The 17494-nt window shown below is 43.5% G+C and overlaps 1 protein-coding gene across 1 annotated transcript in view; it reads right to left on the bottom strand.

The window, feature by feature from the left end:
• Nucleotides 1-2658: 2658 nt before the first annotated feature.
• Nucleotides 2659-17494, bottom strand: part of LOC143783406 (uncharacterized) — a 31034-nt gene continuing 16198 nt past the window's right edge. The window contains exon 2 of the mRNA XM_077271823.1: nucleotides 2659-3707. Within this exon, the coding sequence (XP_077127938.1) occupies nucleotides 3608-3707 (100 nt within the window). The 3' untranslated portion in view covers nucleotides 2659-3607. The remainder of the gene's footprint in view (nucleotides 3708-17494) is intronic.

Below are 17494 nucleotides of genomic sequence, written 5' to 3'. Positions count from 1 at the left end.
AGACGCACAATGTAATTACGATTGATCAATCCTCATGAATAATACATGGGCATCTATCATAGGAACGGTTCTTCTTAGGGGTCACACCCTGACCTCGATACAAAGGAGGACGCACCCACACAAACTAGTTCATGATCAGTAGAGTGAATATGTTGTGTGTGATCTAAAGCCCTAGGACAGTAAAATTATTGTGCATACATATATATCACCTGGTCGTTGATTACCTGGCAATAGGATTCTCTAGGTCAGTACGACTCCAAATTTTTATTTTTTTTCTGCTGACTGAGCTGTATGAAAACTTTTTTTGGGCTCGCTCACAGGGCAGTCGATTCTCTCTTGTCGATTATGATAATGTCACTGAGATAAACTCTGTCAGAGTGTGAGGCAAGTGTCACCTTAGTGTGATCGGATTCTCTTGCATGAGAGAATCGTAGCACAGGTGCGGAGAAGACAGAGAACTTAATTTCTCCATCTTCTCCATTGTTTGTGTTCACGGTAATCAAGCTGCACTCAGATGACATCCGAGTGCAATCCGATGTTTCACACGCATCCATAGACTTGTACCAGAGCACATGGACGGATCATCGGATGCACTCGCATACTGCAATTTTTTTTCTTTGCCGAATCAACATGAGAAAAAAACCTAGTAAACCTTCAGGTAGTACTCGGCCGTGTTATATGCTCATGTGAGTGAAGCCTTTATTGCATTTCTCTGTGACAGAAGTAACAACCAAAAAAGGCAATTTTGGCATTTCAATTCTTTTTTTCTATGCAATATTTATTGTATGAGTTAAACATTTCATAAATCAGGCCTTTACTCATGCAGCAATACTTTTTTTTTTTTTTCATTTGTGATAAGGTAAAATGGGGGTTGATTAGAATTTGTTTTTTTTTTTTCTTTTTTTACTTTTTTACACTATTTTTTAGTCACCATAGGACTTGATTGTCTGATCGTTTGATTGCTTGCTCTATTTCCCACAAATTCTACAATATTGCAGTATATAGAATAAATCATAGTCTCAAATGAAGCCTGGCCTGTGACTGTGCTTCACATGGCAGCAGCAAAGCTTTCAGCAAGCCCTCGGCTGTCATAACAATTCACTGGCACCCTGCAATCACGCAGTGGGACAATGGTCACCCATAACGCAAACCTGGGCAATATTGTGAGGCATAAATGTCACTACTAGGCCATGTTTACTCGTTCAGTATTAGGTCTATGATTTATGACTGCAGTTCACATCAACTGACAAGCCCTGCGATATGCTCTCTAATGATCAGGAGCACATCGCAGCGCTTGTCAGCTGAAGCATTGGCGGGATCCAGGCAGAGGAGGAGAGTGAAGTCTGATCTGAGCATGCGTGTTCAGGCTGCTGTCACTCACAGAGGTAGCCCTGCCCTCAGCAATGACATGTGCTATTCAGTTCGTCTGATTCCGGTTTCCAGCCCAGAAGTAGCAGAGCCAGAATCATAACAAAGGAAAAGAACTGCCACATAGAGATAAGCTTACATCGGCAGGACAGGTAACAGGAGTATATTAGAAAAGATTAGATTACACAGGCCTGAAAAATTGCTTCAACACTTAGAGATGATTTTTATATACTTTCGATAGCTGAACTCACTAAAAATATCGAAAAAATTCCACCACGTACAATTTTTTCAATTGACACCATAGGCTTTTTTCTTGCACCATACTTTGACCCCTTTGCGTGACCTTTGATGGATGATTTTGGTGTCATTAAATAGGAATTAATGGATGCTTTGCTGCGATAAATGCTTTGGGCAGAGAAGATTTTCTTATCCCAGCTTCCAAAGAGTTCATAAGAGTCTGGTGGTGTGTTTACCATGATTCTTTTCAGTATTTAGTGTTTGTGGTGGATTAAGTTTCTGTTTCTCACAACTTGATCAAAATGGTTGCATGGCGGTGTCGTAATTCACCGGACAACTTTTGCTACATTTGCAGTTGTTTGGTAGTGAAGGAACATTATGGACTTCATTAGAAAAGTGTATTATGCATACTTTGGTGTAAAACTAGGTGATCAGGACAAGTCGTGGGCTACACATGTAGTGTGTTCTGTTTGTGTAGAATTATGTAATTGGGCTAAAGGGAAGAAAGAGAGCTTTCATTTTGGCTTCCCTATGATGTAGAGGGGACCGCAAAATTATAGTGATGACTGCTACTTTTGTATATGCAACGTGTAGGGATTCAGCCTTCTCCTCTGGAGAAACTTGAAAATACACCTGATTCAGGAGATTCAGAATATGAAAAGCAGGACTCTGACAAAGATTTCCATGCCAGCCCGATGAGCCACATTTTTTTTCACCTCTCAAATTACATGATTTAGCCAGGGACTTGGAGCTTCCTAAGCATTCCACACAGGAAAGATGTATATTTTTGTACCATGTTAGCCAGTAGATAGAAAACTATTTAGAATTGAGAGTCCTCAGTGGATGATATCTTTTAATGGCTAGCTGAAAAGATAGTAACAAATTGCAAGCTTTCGAGACTACACAGGCATAGACTGATGAAGAGACCTGAGCAGTCTCAAAAGCTTGCAATTTTTTACCATCTTTTCAGTTTGCCATTAAAAGATATCATCCACTGAGGACTCTCAATTCTAAATAGTTTTCTAAACATTCCATAGAAGTTTTAGGCTCTAGACTAAAGGAAAAGAAGCTGCTAGCTTCTGGTACCTGTTTTTCATGGTAGAAGGGAAAAGAAAAGGAGTTTTTTCCATACTTTTATCAAGACAATGCTGTGTATTTCAGTGATGTTCCTGGGCTGATGGAAAAATTTAACATTGAGTACAATGTGAACAGGTGGAGAACCTTTATTGATTCATCCAAAAAGGGTCCAAAAGCTGTGCTACTTCACAATGGCAACAAGTAGGCTTCAGTGCCTGTAGAGAATTCTGTGCACTTAAAGGAAAGCTACAAGAATTTAGACTTTATTCTCAAGACACGTAACTACGAGAACCAAGGTTGGTCAATATGTGGTAGTCTGAAAGTTCTCTCTTTGCTCCTTGGGTAGCAAGGAGGATACAAAAAGTACCCATGCTTTTTGTGCGAATGGGACAGCTGAGATAAGACTCATCACTGGAGCCAAAAAAGTTGGCCAACATGAACATCTTTGATACCTGGACTCAAGAACAGAAGTTGCGGAAAGTTTAGTTGATCCCACCAATGTTCTCCTGCCACGTTGAGCTTGAACAGATAAAGCAGTTTGTGAAAGAAGGAGAGAATTTTTAAAACCTGTGTACCAAGTTTCAGGGACTGTCCGAAACAAAACTGAAGGAAGTCATTTTTGAGGGTCCAAATATTCAGAAACTATTCGGAAGGACATGTTTGAAACAAAAACGAAAGCTGTTGAAAAAAAGGCTTGGGATTCTTTTATAGAAGTTGTGAAGAAATTTCTAGGTAACAACAAAGTTTCTAGGCAACAACATCCAAACTGTAAGTCCAACGTGGAGAACATGCTGAAACGTTTCAAAGCCTTGGGTTGCTTGATCTGATGAATTTGAAGCTACAATTTTAGGTTCCCATTTGGACTACTTTCCTGAAAACCTCGGTGCGGTTAGCGAAGAGCAAGGAGAAAGATTTCACTAGGATCTCAAGGAGATGGAACGACAATACCAATGTAGATGGAACGTGAACATGATTGAGGACTACTGCTGGATGCTTCACAGATCCACAGGTCTCCTATAAGAAAGCTGTCAAGAGAAGTTTTGAAGAGAAAAGAAAAAGGCACAAGAATTCATTTCCAATAAAGTTGCAGAATGAATGTTCAATATATGTCTATATATAATATTGTGTACATTTTTGGCTACAATAAAGAATGTTCTTGTTCATCTAGCTTGTACGTAATTTCACACACGTTTTGTGCAAAATCCATACATCAAGGTTAAAAATATAAGTGTTTTTTTTAAATCAGGGCATAAGAAAACATAAGAAACACTCATTGAATTTGCAAAAAAATTTCATAAACTAAAATTTTGAATACCTGTGTTGTTAGCAAGAGTTACGACTAGTGATAAGCGAATATGCTTGGATAAGGCGTTATCTGAGCATGCTCAGATGCTAACTGAGTGTCTTCGGCGTGCTCGAACAATATGTTTGAGTTCCCGCGGCTGCATGTCTCGCAAGATATATGTGTCTGAGTTCTGTATGAGATCTGATTAAAGAAACAGAATGTAAAACACGCTAGGTCCACATGACTGATGTCTCCACATCCGAAAAAAATGGTAGAATTATTCTGATCAGACTTTGATCATAGTTTTATCAGACTTTGATCAGTTTTTCTCTGAGGTGTAGAGGAAAATAATAAAAAAGCTTTTCCACCTTCTCCATTCTAACATTTAGTGGAAATAGGACCACACTTGGATACCATCCTCATACGGTCCGATTCTTTTCACAGACCCATAGACTTGCATGGCCGATTTTGATCTGACACTCAGATCCAATACGTACGTGAATGTTACTCGGTCCGAGGAAAAAAAATCAGATGAGAACCATGGATAACACATGTCAAAGTAAAATGGCGCGTTTTTTCGGCCGTTTTCCGCAGAAAAAAATGCTAAAAAAACCCCACATACATAAGCATCCCATCATTTTTAATGCATTCCGCATTTTTTGTGCATATGCTGCATTTTTTTCTGTGAAAAAACCCATTGCGATAAAAAACGCGGCATGTTCATTAATTTTGCGGATTTTTCGCATTTTTGCTGCTATTTATTGCATTGAGAAGCTCCGGAAAAAAACGCAAAAAAATCCTCAAAAAAGTGCAAAAAAAGCGATAAAAACGCATGCGGATTTCCTGCAGAAAAAGTCCGGTTTTGTTCAGGAAAATTCTGCACACTTACCTGAACGTGTGCACATAGCCTTACCAGCCAAGACAAAGATTACAGAGATGCCTTCATGATGCCATATACTAGATTCAGCAATGAGATTTTTCTGGATGGTTGTTGCACAATGAACAGATAATGATCTAGTAGTATGCATACAAGATCAGATCACACTGATTACATAAAGATGGAAAAGTCCCTATGGAGTGATTCACTAATTATTATATGTTAATTGCTACTTATCCAAAATTGGAACAAGAACATGTGGCAAATAGAATTTACCTGCAAAATAGAAAAACTGACTGATTTTAACAGTGGCTATGTACATTTATTCATTTATTTTACTCTCTTAAATAACGCCACTGTTTTCCACAGCGCTTTACAGATATTATCATCACTGTCCCCATTGGGGCTCACAATCTAGAATCCCTATCAGTCTTTGGAGTGTGGGAAAAAACCCACGCAAACATGGGGAGAACATACAAACGTTTTGCACACATTTTCAAACCTTGCTTACTTGTTGGTCTTGAGGTGGTGTCAGTCCATTGACGATTAAAGACACATACTTGTTGGCTGGTTTTCCTGATATAAACTAAAGCCACTGCCTTTAAATCATCTTCAACCGCAGTCCAGAAGTCAAGATGTAAGCCACAACTCCCCCCAGCATAACCAGAAAATACCTTTTAATTATTTTATTTAATTTTCTCACCCTGTGTACTAATTGGCCTAGTCTGGTCCGATGATTATTACTTTTCTTTGCCCGGGCAACTACTCTATCTCTGCAATTGCATCTGGATCGCCTCCAGGCGCAGGGCAGTGGGGTACTCGGTACCGGGTCCCTCGGTCTCGGTTCTGGGGATGTCACGGTGGCCTGACCCGGTCCGTGGCCCTGCTAAGGGGCGCCCAATTAAAGGTGTAGTTTGTCATTTCTACGGTGTTCGTGACGCCACCTGTGCTATTCGGTCAGGATGACTGACGCTGCTTAGGGGTCCGCTGGGGTGATGTTATGGCAGCTAGATGGTATACCTTCCCACAGGTGAAGTATGTCCCCAGGGTTTCCCAGTAAGGTAGATGATGATGGTGTAAGTCGCAGTAAATAATGAGGACACAAGGTTGCAGTCTCTTTACCTTTTACTGTAGACTTCAGCGTCCACAATCCAGAGCACTGCTAACAGGGCTGGCTGAATCCAGCCGGTCCGAAGGCACATCCAGAGTTCCCTTTGCAGGTGGAAATCAGTAGCCTTCCTACTAGCGCCTGTGTGTTGTAGTACTTCCCTGCTGAGCACCACGGGATAGTCCTGACAACTGTCGTGTATGTTTCTGATATTCTCTCTCCGTCCCCCAGGTGGTATGGATAGGATGACCCGTATGACGGGGTAGGCCTGGAGTTATTTTATAGGGACCCTAGAGACGCCCCTCTCCCACAATTTGCCTCCGTTGCCTTCATTAGGTATAAAGGTTGGGCAGCCAACTTGGAATTAACTGTCCTGCCGTAGTTTGAAGTAATGCGTAGAGCCTATTACTCCCTCGGTGTTCCAGCCACCGGCTACGTGCCTCAGAAGGATGTTGCCGATCTTAATGCAGGACTCCTCCTGGTGTTATCTCCTTGTGCTGTGATCTCGTTGCTCACTCTCCACAATATACTTCGCTTCATGTCCTTTCTTGGGATGCTGCCGCAATGAGGTGCAGGCGCAGCTCCGTAACGTTCTATCTCTCGCTCTGTCTGTGTCTCTGTCAGGATCCCACCCCTGACAGGGACCTCTGTCTGCAGCTCAGATGTTCCTCCTTCTCCCCCTGTCTGCCTGACAGGTCTTCCCTGGGTCAAACCCAGTAGCGTTCTGCCTGACTTCCCTTCCAACCCACCAGTTTTACCCGTGTGTGAGGAGTGGCCTAGTACATAGAACCTTTGCTCCCCCTGGTGGACTGGAGTGTGAAGTGTAGTGTGTGACTGTGATACCTGGTCAGGTGAACTCCTTTAGTGCCATCAGACGTAACATCACTCCCTCTGGTGGAAGAGCGACATTACTGCAATGACCAGGACTCTGGGGCCCCGCACATCCACCCGCCATGATTGATGTGGATGACGCATCCTAAATCATCCACACATTGGTGCAAATCTTGCGCCTGCGCAACTGAAGGACAGGCCTGCGCAGGCACACATTGCTTTGTGCTGTAATGCACATGCGCAGGTACTAGGTGAGAAAACTGCGCTTGCGCAGGTGTGTGTTTCAAATGTGCAGGTAGGAGATTTTCAGCACTGTGTGAAGGTGGGGATAGAGGAGGCATTTGGCAAAGACCAGATACACCCCCAATTATCATACGGTGTAGGAGAATTACATAATACAGTTTTGGTATATGCTGGGTGCTTATATACAGATTACTGGACTGCGGTGCGAGAGTTAAAGAAGGTGGCTTTCGCTTACATTGGGAAAACCTGCTGACAGGTTCCATTTATATTTGTCTAAGGTCTCATTATTTTGAGCAATACGTTGCTGCAGTGATGTGAGCTGACACCGCTGTAGTCAAAAAAGAGACGCGGCAAGATATCAGCGATGGATGCAGGGAGGATCAGTACTTGTTTTATTTGTCAATTTTGACGTTTGGGTTCATTGGGTTCACTTACCTTAACTAGTGATCTCCAATAAGTTTTCATCACCTTAGCTGAATGATTTACAGCTATTAGCCAGGCTGAGTACATGTGGGGGTTGACTGGTTGCTAGGGAATCCTCACATGTAATCAAGCTGTCTAGTAGCTGTAAATCATTCAGCTGCGGTGATGAAAACTTAATCTCCGAGCACTAACAAATACTCGGAGACCACCCGAGCGTGCTCAGGAAAACCCAAGCAACGAGTATACTCACTCACCACTAATAACCCTTTCACCCCCGAGCTCGTTTTCTCCTTCCAAACTAGAGATGAGTGAATGTGTTCAGAAAACGTTCACCAAACTCAAATTCGGCACGAATGTAGCACATTTAGATTTGCGCCTTCTTTCACGAGCATTTTTACTCAAAGTCAGCAAAAGTCAGTCACATTTGGGTAAATCATCGCGTTTCCACTAATGCTTTTGTATGACTTTGGCCAGGATAGTGCTGCTGTAGTATGAGCGGTGGGACGGTGGGGACGTGTTTGATGAGAGGTGGGGGTGTGGAGAGGTTAAAGAAGCATTTGAAGAGATTACAGAAGCGGCGCTTGCTTTTTGTTTTCACTTAACTTTATGTGTTGATTTCAGCAACCAATCAGGGTGCAGAACCCATCCACAATGTCTTGACACGAGATCTTCTGTGATTGCTTGCTGAGGTCACATGTCATTGGCCATATAAAGAGGGTAAATGGTTTCTTGGCGCCATTTGCTCAGTGTCACAGTGCAGAGAGGTCACTCCTGTGCTAAAGCTGGGGCTGCTGAAAGTGAACTTGTCCTGTGTGAAATCGATCTTCCAGCATCTAAGAAGATTCTGCAAAAACTGTGTGGCAGTCTCTGGAAGCCCCATTCGCTACTCCAAATCATTTGTGCTAAACTGGTGCTTCAGTGGCTAATCAGAAGACCAGATTTCCACTTAAAAATCATTAGGCCTAATATTGGGGTGCGCCACGAGGCGCAATTAGCTACTCCACAGCGTTTGTGCTAAGACTGTGTTTCAGTGGCAAATCAAAAGATGAGATTTCCATGTAAATATCGTTACTCATAACATTGTTGTTCAGGCACACAATCTAAGAAAATAAATAGTGATTGTTCCTTTAGTGACAGGTGACTGACAGCTATGGGCCTAAGGTTGTGAAACAGCAGGGTACAAGAGGGAAAGGTTACTTACAACAAGAGTGGGAAAAAGCGAGGTTGTGGTAGAAAAGGGTAATAGGCTTGGTGTTCTACATGTACGTGGGTTAGGTGTTCATGTGATTGAAAGCTCAACTAAACAAACACGGTCTCGTCCTATCCAAAGACCACTGGCAACATCTGTTACTGGCCAGCCTACGCGACTCTCTTTCTTTGGCAGCTGCACAGCGGTACACCTTGTAGATGAGGCACAGAAAGAGCATGTGCTCCCGTGGATGGCAAGTGCTGCATCAAGTGGCCTCTTCCCTCTTCCTCCACCTTAACATCACACACAGTACAATCCTCAGAGGTGGCACCCCAATCACCCTTCTTTCTCCCCAGGTCAAAACTTTCCAAATTCTTAACTAACTGTGGGGAACCTCAGATGAGCCATTCTGAAGAGCTGTCAACATATTGTATTCCACGGGCATCAGAGTTCTGCTCCGAAGAATCACAGAATCCAGAGGAGGAAAGAATCTGCACCGATGCCCAACATTTTTTCATGTTAGATCCAGGGCTGGATGAAGTAGTGTCCAAGCAGAATCCAGAGCCTTGTCACTAGACATTAACAACCAAGGGTTGAGTTGATCCTGATGAGACTCAGATACCAGAGGCGCACACGGACTGTTCCGAGGTGTCAGGGCAGGAAGAGGAGGAGAGTGACTCTCACGTTGAGGAGTGTGAGAACATAGAGGATGATGATGAGGTTGTAGATCCAACTTGGTGTGAACCCAGAGGTATGCAGCTGAGTAGCTCAGCAGAGGAGGTGGAGGAGGAGGAAGATGAGGAGGTTACTTTGCGGCTTCCCATACAGACACGAAGTAATGCAACCATGACAAGCACTGCATCCTCAGCTCCAACTCTGGCTGTGGTCAGCACCGGTCACGAGTGTGCAGTTCGGAGGGGCGGCAAGGGATGCCTAGCCTGTGTGTTTTTTAAGACCGCAAAGGATGACCCAGCACGCATTACACGCGTTATCTGTCAAATTTGCAAAACAAACTCAGTAGAATCAATAATTGCAAATAGTAGGGGGATGTCTCTCCAAACAATACTGCAAAATACCACGGCGCTCACCTAGATATCAACTTAAAGTTTTATTGATAAGTCAGCATGTGGAAACAGATGGAAAGACCAGAATGTTGGCCTTCCTTAGAGATTGAACACAGCTTATGTCCTATGATTTCACGCACATACAGGGGCTGACTTTATCTGAATTAACCATAAGACACAGGCCGTGATCAAGGTCTAGGAAAGACCAAAACGTTGGCCTTACTTTCTATTTTGACTTATCAATAAACTTTAACCCCTTAAAGGAAGTCTGTTATCCTGAAAATGCATATGAAAGTAGCTATTTAGTGATATAGGGGACTGGGACCCTATGAAAAAAAATCATACTAGCACTATAAATTTTAAAGGTAAAGTGCCGGAGATTGATTTTTAATTCACATGGAAAAGAAAAGGCTTCAGTGCACCCTTGGTGTGGCCAAGAGATCTGTGGACCATTACATCCCCTAAATGTGCATTTTGGGGACCTCTCCCCATGATTGAAAGCGCAGTGCTCACTAGCGGAACTCAGCCTGTGTGTGCACACTAACACTGCCTGACCTCGGCCGTGCGCACACAATGTGGGGGAGCATTATACTCTTCTCTGTGGACACCACTCACTACACTGATGTACACAAGTGTAGCAGCGGAGCGGTAAGAAGTCCCAAAATGTAAATTGAGAGGACGTAATAGTACATTGAGCCCTTGGCTATGTCACGGGAGTATGGAAACCCCTTCATTTGCATTAAAAGTAATTTTCTCAGGGACTGTACCACTACAATGTACAGTACAGTGGTAATCTGCAGGTAAATAGAATTTAAATAATGACTTTCTGTTCTAATGGAGCAGTGGTTACAGGGAGAAAATGCAATTACATTCTCCCTGCACATGCTCGCTTCCAGTCATTGCAGCAGATACAGTCATTGCTCAAAACATAATGAGCACACTTATCACTCTCCAGCACATTAATTGACAGCCTGCTTTGCACACACATGCTGCGCACATACGATGCAGAACAAGCTGTCAATCAATGTGAGCATAGTGAGCGCTGACTGTTACAGCTCCTAGCACCGCCCCGATGATTGGAAGAGATCGGCTGCAGAGAAAGTATAACTTCATTTTCTCCCTGTAGCTGTGCTTTCAGTAAAGGTACCTTCACACTAAACAACTTTACAACGAGAACGACAGCGATCCGTGACGTTGCAGCAGCGTCCTGGATAGCGATCTCGTTGTGTTTGACACGCAGCAGCGATCTGGATCCCGCTGTGATATCGCTGGTCGGAGCTAGAAGTCCAGAACTTTATTTGGTCGCCAGGTCGGCGTGTATCGTCGTGTTTGACAGCAAAAGCAACGATGTCAGCAATGTTAAACATGGAGCTAACGACCTGTGAGAACGATAAGTGAGTCGCCGTTACGTCACAGGATCGCTCCTGCATCGTTGTGGAGCTGCTGTGTTTGACGTCTCTACAGCGACCTAAACAGCGACGCTGCAGCGATCGGCTCGTTGTCTATATCGCTGCAGCGTCGCTGAGTGTGACGGTACCTTAAGACTGGGAGACATAAACAATTGCTTACTTGCAGATTATCATTATCTCTGCAGTTAATTAGCTTTAAATAGACTCACAACTAAACTGAAAGAAAAATGCGCAAAGTTCATGCAGTTTTCCATGAAGAAGCTATGCAAAATTTCACGCTACCAGTTAAAATATATCTAATGCATTTACATCGCCCACAACATCCGCTTATGGGTTTGTGTATTCTTAATGCTGCATTATATATAAAAGAATGGCCGCTATGTTCCCTTTAGATTGAAAATAAATCTGACATTCCGCTTCCTGGAAATGACAAACACGCTTTAGAAAACTCTTGACAGTCTCTATAAATCCCACCTGCATTGTGACTGTACTCTGCTGGGTGCAATTTCAAGATTTGGAAGGTACATCTAGACGAGAGGGATTGATGAATGGGGCTTCTGTATTCCCATATGAAAAAAAGTAGGGAAAGCAATTTTTATTCTGGAAAGTATGTGGTGCATTGTGAAGTGTAAAGGGAAATCAAAGACAGGAGTAGCACAACTGCAAGGATAAAGGAGCAGAAAGAAACTCAATTCTTCTTGGGCTTTACAGCTGGTTCATCTCCTGTCTGTGATTTTAGATGTCCCTATGTCTGATATTTACAGCAGATGGATTACACAATTGTGACATGGACAGTCATAAATATTCACTTGAATGGGAACCATGCTCCAGTTCTGACTAGGGGCTGCTGTGCAGGCAAAAAAAACAGCAAAGACTTGTTCACACATTGCATTATTGCACTTTTGGCACAGGAAAAAATGCAGCGTTTTTCAGTACCAGCAAAGTGAGTGAGATTTCTGAAATCTCATGCACACACTGCTTACTTTTCTTTGCAGATTTGAACCATCAAAGCATTTTTATAAATCTGCAGCACGTCAATTCCTTCAAAGCTTTTACACTGTTTTTCACCCATTCTAATTAATGGGGAAAAAACGGAAGTCCCCAGTCCACAAGATCCCATCCTGGGGCCGATAGCATCACCTGGTACTGGGGCAGTGGAACTCACTGTCTCCTAACTTTTGGTTGGCCCACAGCTTTTGTATCTTCCGCCTGTATAGTCTGTAGTCACAATTCATGCTCCATATCAACATATATAACTGTAGCACATGTCTCCTGCTCCAGCTGGCAACAACAGACCTTAAGATAATTCCTCACATCCAGATGATAGATATGATGACCATAGCAGGTCTATCCAGCTCCAGCCGGCAACAATAGTCCTTAAAATAGTTCCTCACAATCCAGGTTATAGATATCACGACTGTAGCACGTGTATCAAAATCTAGCCAGCATCCCATCTCCAATCTCCATAAGCCATCCATACTGGGGAACCAGGACCTCACCAACAGATCTTCGTCTTTTGCCCAAATTCCGATAATTTCACAAATAAACGCTAAACACTTCGATCTAAATTTACCACTAACAAAAAGTACAATGTGTCACAAAAAAACAATCTCAGAATCACTGGAATATGTTGAAGCATTCCAGAGTTATTACCACATAAATTTGACACTGTTCAGATTTCAAAAATTTGGCCTGGTCAGGAAGGTTAAAATTTGATTGGTCTGCTGAGTGCTCGGGTTCCACATATTGCAGATCTGACAGACAGATTGCTGGGTGGAGCTGTGAAAAACCCAGCACTCATGGTACACATCGGTACCATTGACAGAGTTAGAGGGAGATGGTAGGTGCTTAAAAATTATTACAGGGAACTAGGAGAGAAGCTGAAGGCCAAGACCTCCAAGGTGGTGTTTTCAGAAATACTGCAGATGCCACGAGCGTCACTAGAAATACAACCAGAGCTAAGGGAGATAAATAAGTGGCTCAGAAATTGGTTCAGGAATAAAGGGTTTGGGTTCATGGAGATCTGGGCCGACTTCTGTGTTGGCTACAGGCTCTATGGTAGGGATGGGCTGCATCTCAATGGGGAGGGTGCAGCTGTGCTTGGGAAAAAATGGTCAGATGGATGAAGGAGCTTTTAAACTAGGATCTGGGGGAGGGAGGGTAGTTGTACTAATAAGGGGATAGAGAGAGTAGACAAAGAGGGTGAGACAATAGGGGTCAATGAGGTTATAGGGGGGCTCGGAAATGCAAGGAAATTAGGGACCTGAGTAGGTGTTACAAATGTGCTAATAGTATTAAATGATTGCTGGCAAATACAAGAAGCCTCGCAAACAAAATGAATGAACTGGAGACTCTTATGTCGGTCAAAGAATACTCTGTGGTGGGCATTACGGAAACCTGGCTGGATGAGAGCCAAGACGGGTGACAAACTGCATTTAAAAAGGACAGGAAAGACAAAAAATGTCAAGGGGTGTGTATTTTCATAAAATCCAACTTAAAACCAGTGTTCAATGACGATATTGGGGGGAGCTGTGACAATATAGGGTCAGTAGGGGAAAATGTACATGGGGATGGAAAACTGCTAATTGAAGTTTGCTACAAGCCTCTCAACATATCTGAACAGGTAGAGGATAAATTGCTGCAACAAATTAAAAAGGCAGCAAATAATAACAGGGTATAGCACAGGTACCAGTTCCACATTATGAAAGTACCCATATATTAGCAGCTCATTATATTATGAATAAGCAAGGAGAATAAGAGCCAATTATGCCATTAAAAAAATCAATGCAGAATTTTATTATCACAAAAAGTACAATAGTTTTTCAGGTAATCTGATGGATCTGGTTCTGTTAAACAGACCAGATACAATTCCAGATCTACAGGTCAGAGAACATTTGGGAAGTAATGACCATAACATGGTAGGTTTCAGTGTAATTTTCAATCAAACATACAAAAGAGGAAATGCAAAAACCGGGAACTTTAGTAAAGCTGATTTTAACAAATTAAGGAAAGAGCTTAATCGAGTAGACTGGGACTATGTCATGATAACTGGGGATACCGAACATAAAAGGGGAATTTTTAAGGAAATACTACTAGAATCCTGTAGAAAACTTACAGTAGGGGAAATAAGTATTTGATCCCTTGCTGATTTTGAAAGTTTGACCACTGACAAAGACATGACAAAATGGTATACGTGAGTTCCGTGAACCGATTTTATACACCTTATAAAATTAACCTCCCTTCCATACCCCAATAAACAGACAGAGACATATGATTGGATTTACTGTATATACTTGAGTATAAGCCGACCCGAGTATAAGCCGACCCCCCAAATTTTGCCACAAAAAACTGGGAAAACTTATTGACTCGAGTATAAGCCTAGGGTGGAAAATGCAGCAGCTACCGGTAAATTTCAAAAGTAAAAATAGATACCAATAAAAGTAAAATTAATTGAGACATCAGTAGGTTACGGGTTATTGAATATCCATATTGAATCAGGAGCCCCATATAATGTTCCATACAGTTCATGAAGGGCCCCATAAGATGCTCCATACAAAATACGCCCCATATAATCCTGCACAAAGGTTAATAATGGCCCCATAAGATGCTCCATAGACACATTTGCCCCATACAATGCTGCATAAAGGTTGATGGCCCCATAAGATGCTCCACACATTATGGCCCCATGAGATGCTCCACACATTAGGGGCCACATGAGATGCTCCACACATCAGGGGCCGCATGAGATGCTCCACACATTAGGGGCCCCATGAGATGCTCCACACATCATGCCCCATAAGATGCTCCTCATATATGCCCCATAAGATGCTCCACACATTTGCCCCATTTGCTGGTGCTGCGATTAAAATAAAAAAATCACATACTCACCTCTCTTCGCTCAGGCCCCCGGCACTTGCGATAGTCACCTTCCACGTTTTATCGCTGCGCGCCACTCTGTCTTCCAACCCCCGCACTGACTGTTCAGGCAGAGGGCGGCGCACACACTAATCGCGTCATCGCGCCCTCTGACCTGAACAGTCACAGCCAGAGGATGGAAGACAGAGCAGCGCGCAGCGATGGAACGGGGTACAGGTGACTATCGCGCAATGCTCCCCCTCCCCTGATATAATTACAGTACCTGCTCCCGGCGCGGTCCCTGGCAGCGTCTCACTGTCAGATGGTCTTCGGGAGCCGGCGGTATCAGCGGTCACGTACCGCACATTACAGTCATGAATATGCGTGCATATTCATGACTTTAATGAGCGGTACCACGTGACCGCTGAACACAGGAAGAGCTGCCCAGAGACCATCGGAGATGCAGGGACAGCGCCAGGAACAGGTGAGTATATTACAGCCGCCGCTCCCCCTCACCCGCCGACCCCACACCGACACTGACTCGAGTATAAGCCGAGAGGGTCACTTTCAGCCCAAAAAAGTGGGCTGAAAATCTCAGCTTATACTCGAGTATATACGGTAATTGGCCACAGCAGCCATTTTATTAACAAAAGTATAACACAAATTTCTTTAACAAACCAAAATTAGGAGGGGTGGTCCTCGAAGCCCAAAAGTTATAAACCTCAAGTATCCAAATTCCACATTGCTCCCCCAGGTTAAGTCTTACCCCCAGCCGTAAAGCACCAGCTCAGGGATAGACAACAACCAACCTGGTCCACCAAACCAGAACCCATGCCAGGGTCCCTTGAATACCCCTCCAGTGGGATAATCGAACCACGCCTCATTAAATTCACTCATGGGGAGTCCAGGACCTCTCAAGATCCCCCCCCCCCCCAGTGAACCACCATTTACCATTTCCACCGACTTCGAGGACCTCCACCCCCGCCAAACTGCTGTGACATTTTGCCATCAGTATTAACCATACCATAAACAACTACCTTTTTGTGTACCCCATACATGGAAATAAACTAACCCTTCCAAGGCCAACACCCCGCAGATTAAGCAAGCAAGAAAAAGGGAGAGTGGGTGGGAGATTCCACACGTCTAGCAGGTACCTAAAATGGATGCCTGCGTGAGGTACGTGCTCCCTCTTACACTCCCCCCTCCCCTCGCCCCCTAATCCCACCTCCTTTACAGTTTAAACCGTGGCCATTAACCCTTTCCTCACCTTCCAATTAACCCCCACTGTTCCAGTTCCTAGCTAAAACCCCGTATCAGCTCACCAGGTCCCACGTAACCATGTCATGTCGGCCTCCCTTTATGTGCCTTGGGCCCAGTACGGCCTCTCTTGAACAGTCATTAATTTTAAGGGTAGGTTAATTTTAACATTGAGAGATATATCAAAAATAAAATCCAGAAAATCACATTGCATAAGTTATATAAATTTATTTGCATTTTGCAGTGAGAAATAACTATTTAATCCCTCTGGCAAACAAGTCTTAGTACTTGGTGGCAAAACCCTTGTTGGCAAGTACAGCATTCGGACGTTTTGTAGAGTTGATGATGAGGTTTGCGCACGTCAGGAGGAATTTTGGTCCACTCCTCTTTGCAGGTCATCTCTAAATCATTAAGATTTTGAGGCTGTCACTTGGCAACTCGGAGCTTCAACTCCCTCCATAAGTTCTCTATGGGATTAAGGTCTGGAGACTGGCTAGGCCACTCCATGACCTTAATGTGCTTCTTTTTGAGGCACTCCTTTGTTGCCTTAGCTGTATGTTTTGGGTCATTGTCTTGCTAGAAGACCCAGCCGCGACCCATTTTTAATATGCTTTGCAGAGGGAAGGAGGTTGTCACTTAGGATTTTATGGTACATGGCTTGATCCATTCTCCCATTGATGCGGTGAAGTAGTCCTGTGCCCTTAGCAGAGAAACATAATGTTTTCACCTCCATGTTTGACAGGGGTGATGGTGTTCTTTGGGTCATAGGCAGCATTTCTCTACCTCCAAACACGGCGAGTTGAGTTAATGCCAAAGAGCTCAATTTTTGTCTCATCTGGACACAGCACCTTCTCCCAATCACTCACAGAATCATCCAGGTGTTCATTGGCAAACTTCAGATGGGCCTGCACATGTGCCTTCTTGAGCAGGGGGACCTTGTGGGCAGTGCAGGATTTTAAACCTTTATGGCGTAATGTGTTACCAATAGTTTTCTTGGTGACTGTGGTCCCAGCTGCCTTGAGATTATCAACAAGTTCCAGTTTTAGGCTGATCTCTCACCTTCCTCATGATCGAGGATACCCCACGAGGTGAGATTTTGCATGGTGCCCCACATTGATGTCGACTGACAGTCCTTTTGTATTTCTTCCATTTTCTTACTATTGCACCAACAGTTGTCTCCATCTCACCCAGTGTCTTACTTATGGTTCTTTAGCCCATTCCAGCTTTGTGCAGGTCTATGATCTTGTCCCTGACATCCTTAGAATGCTCTT

The sequence above is a fragment of the Ranitomeya variabilis genome, chromosome 6 (genome assembly GCF_051348905.1).
Source record: "Ranitomeya variabilis isolate aRanVar5 chromosome 6, aRanVar5.hap1, whole genome shotgun sequence".
Taxonomy (NCBI): Eukaryota; Metazoa; Chordata; class Amphibia; order Anura; family Dendrobatidae; genus Ranitomeya; species Ranitomeya variabilis.
Note: the sequence above shows the minus strand (reverse complement) of the source record. Positions and strands in the feature narration are given on the sequence as shown.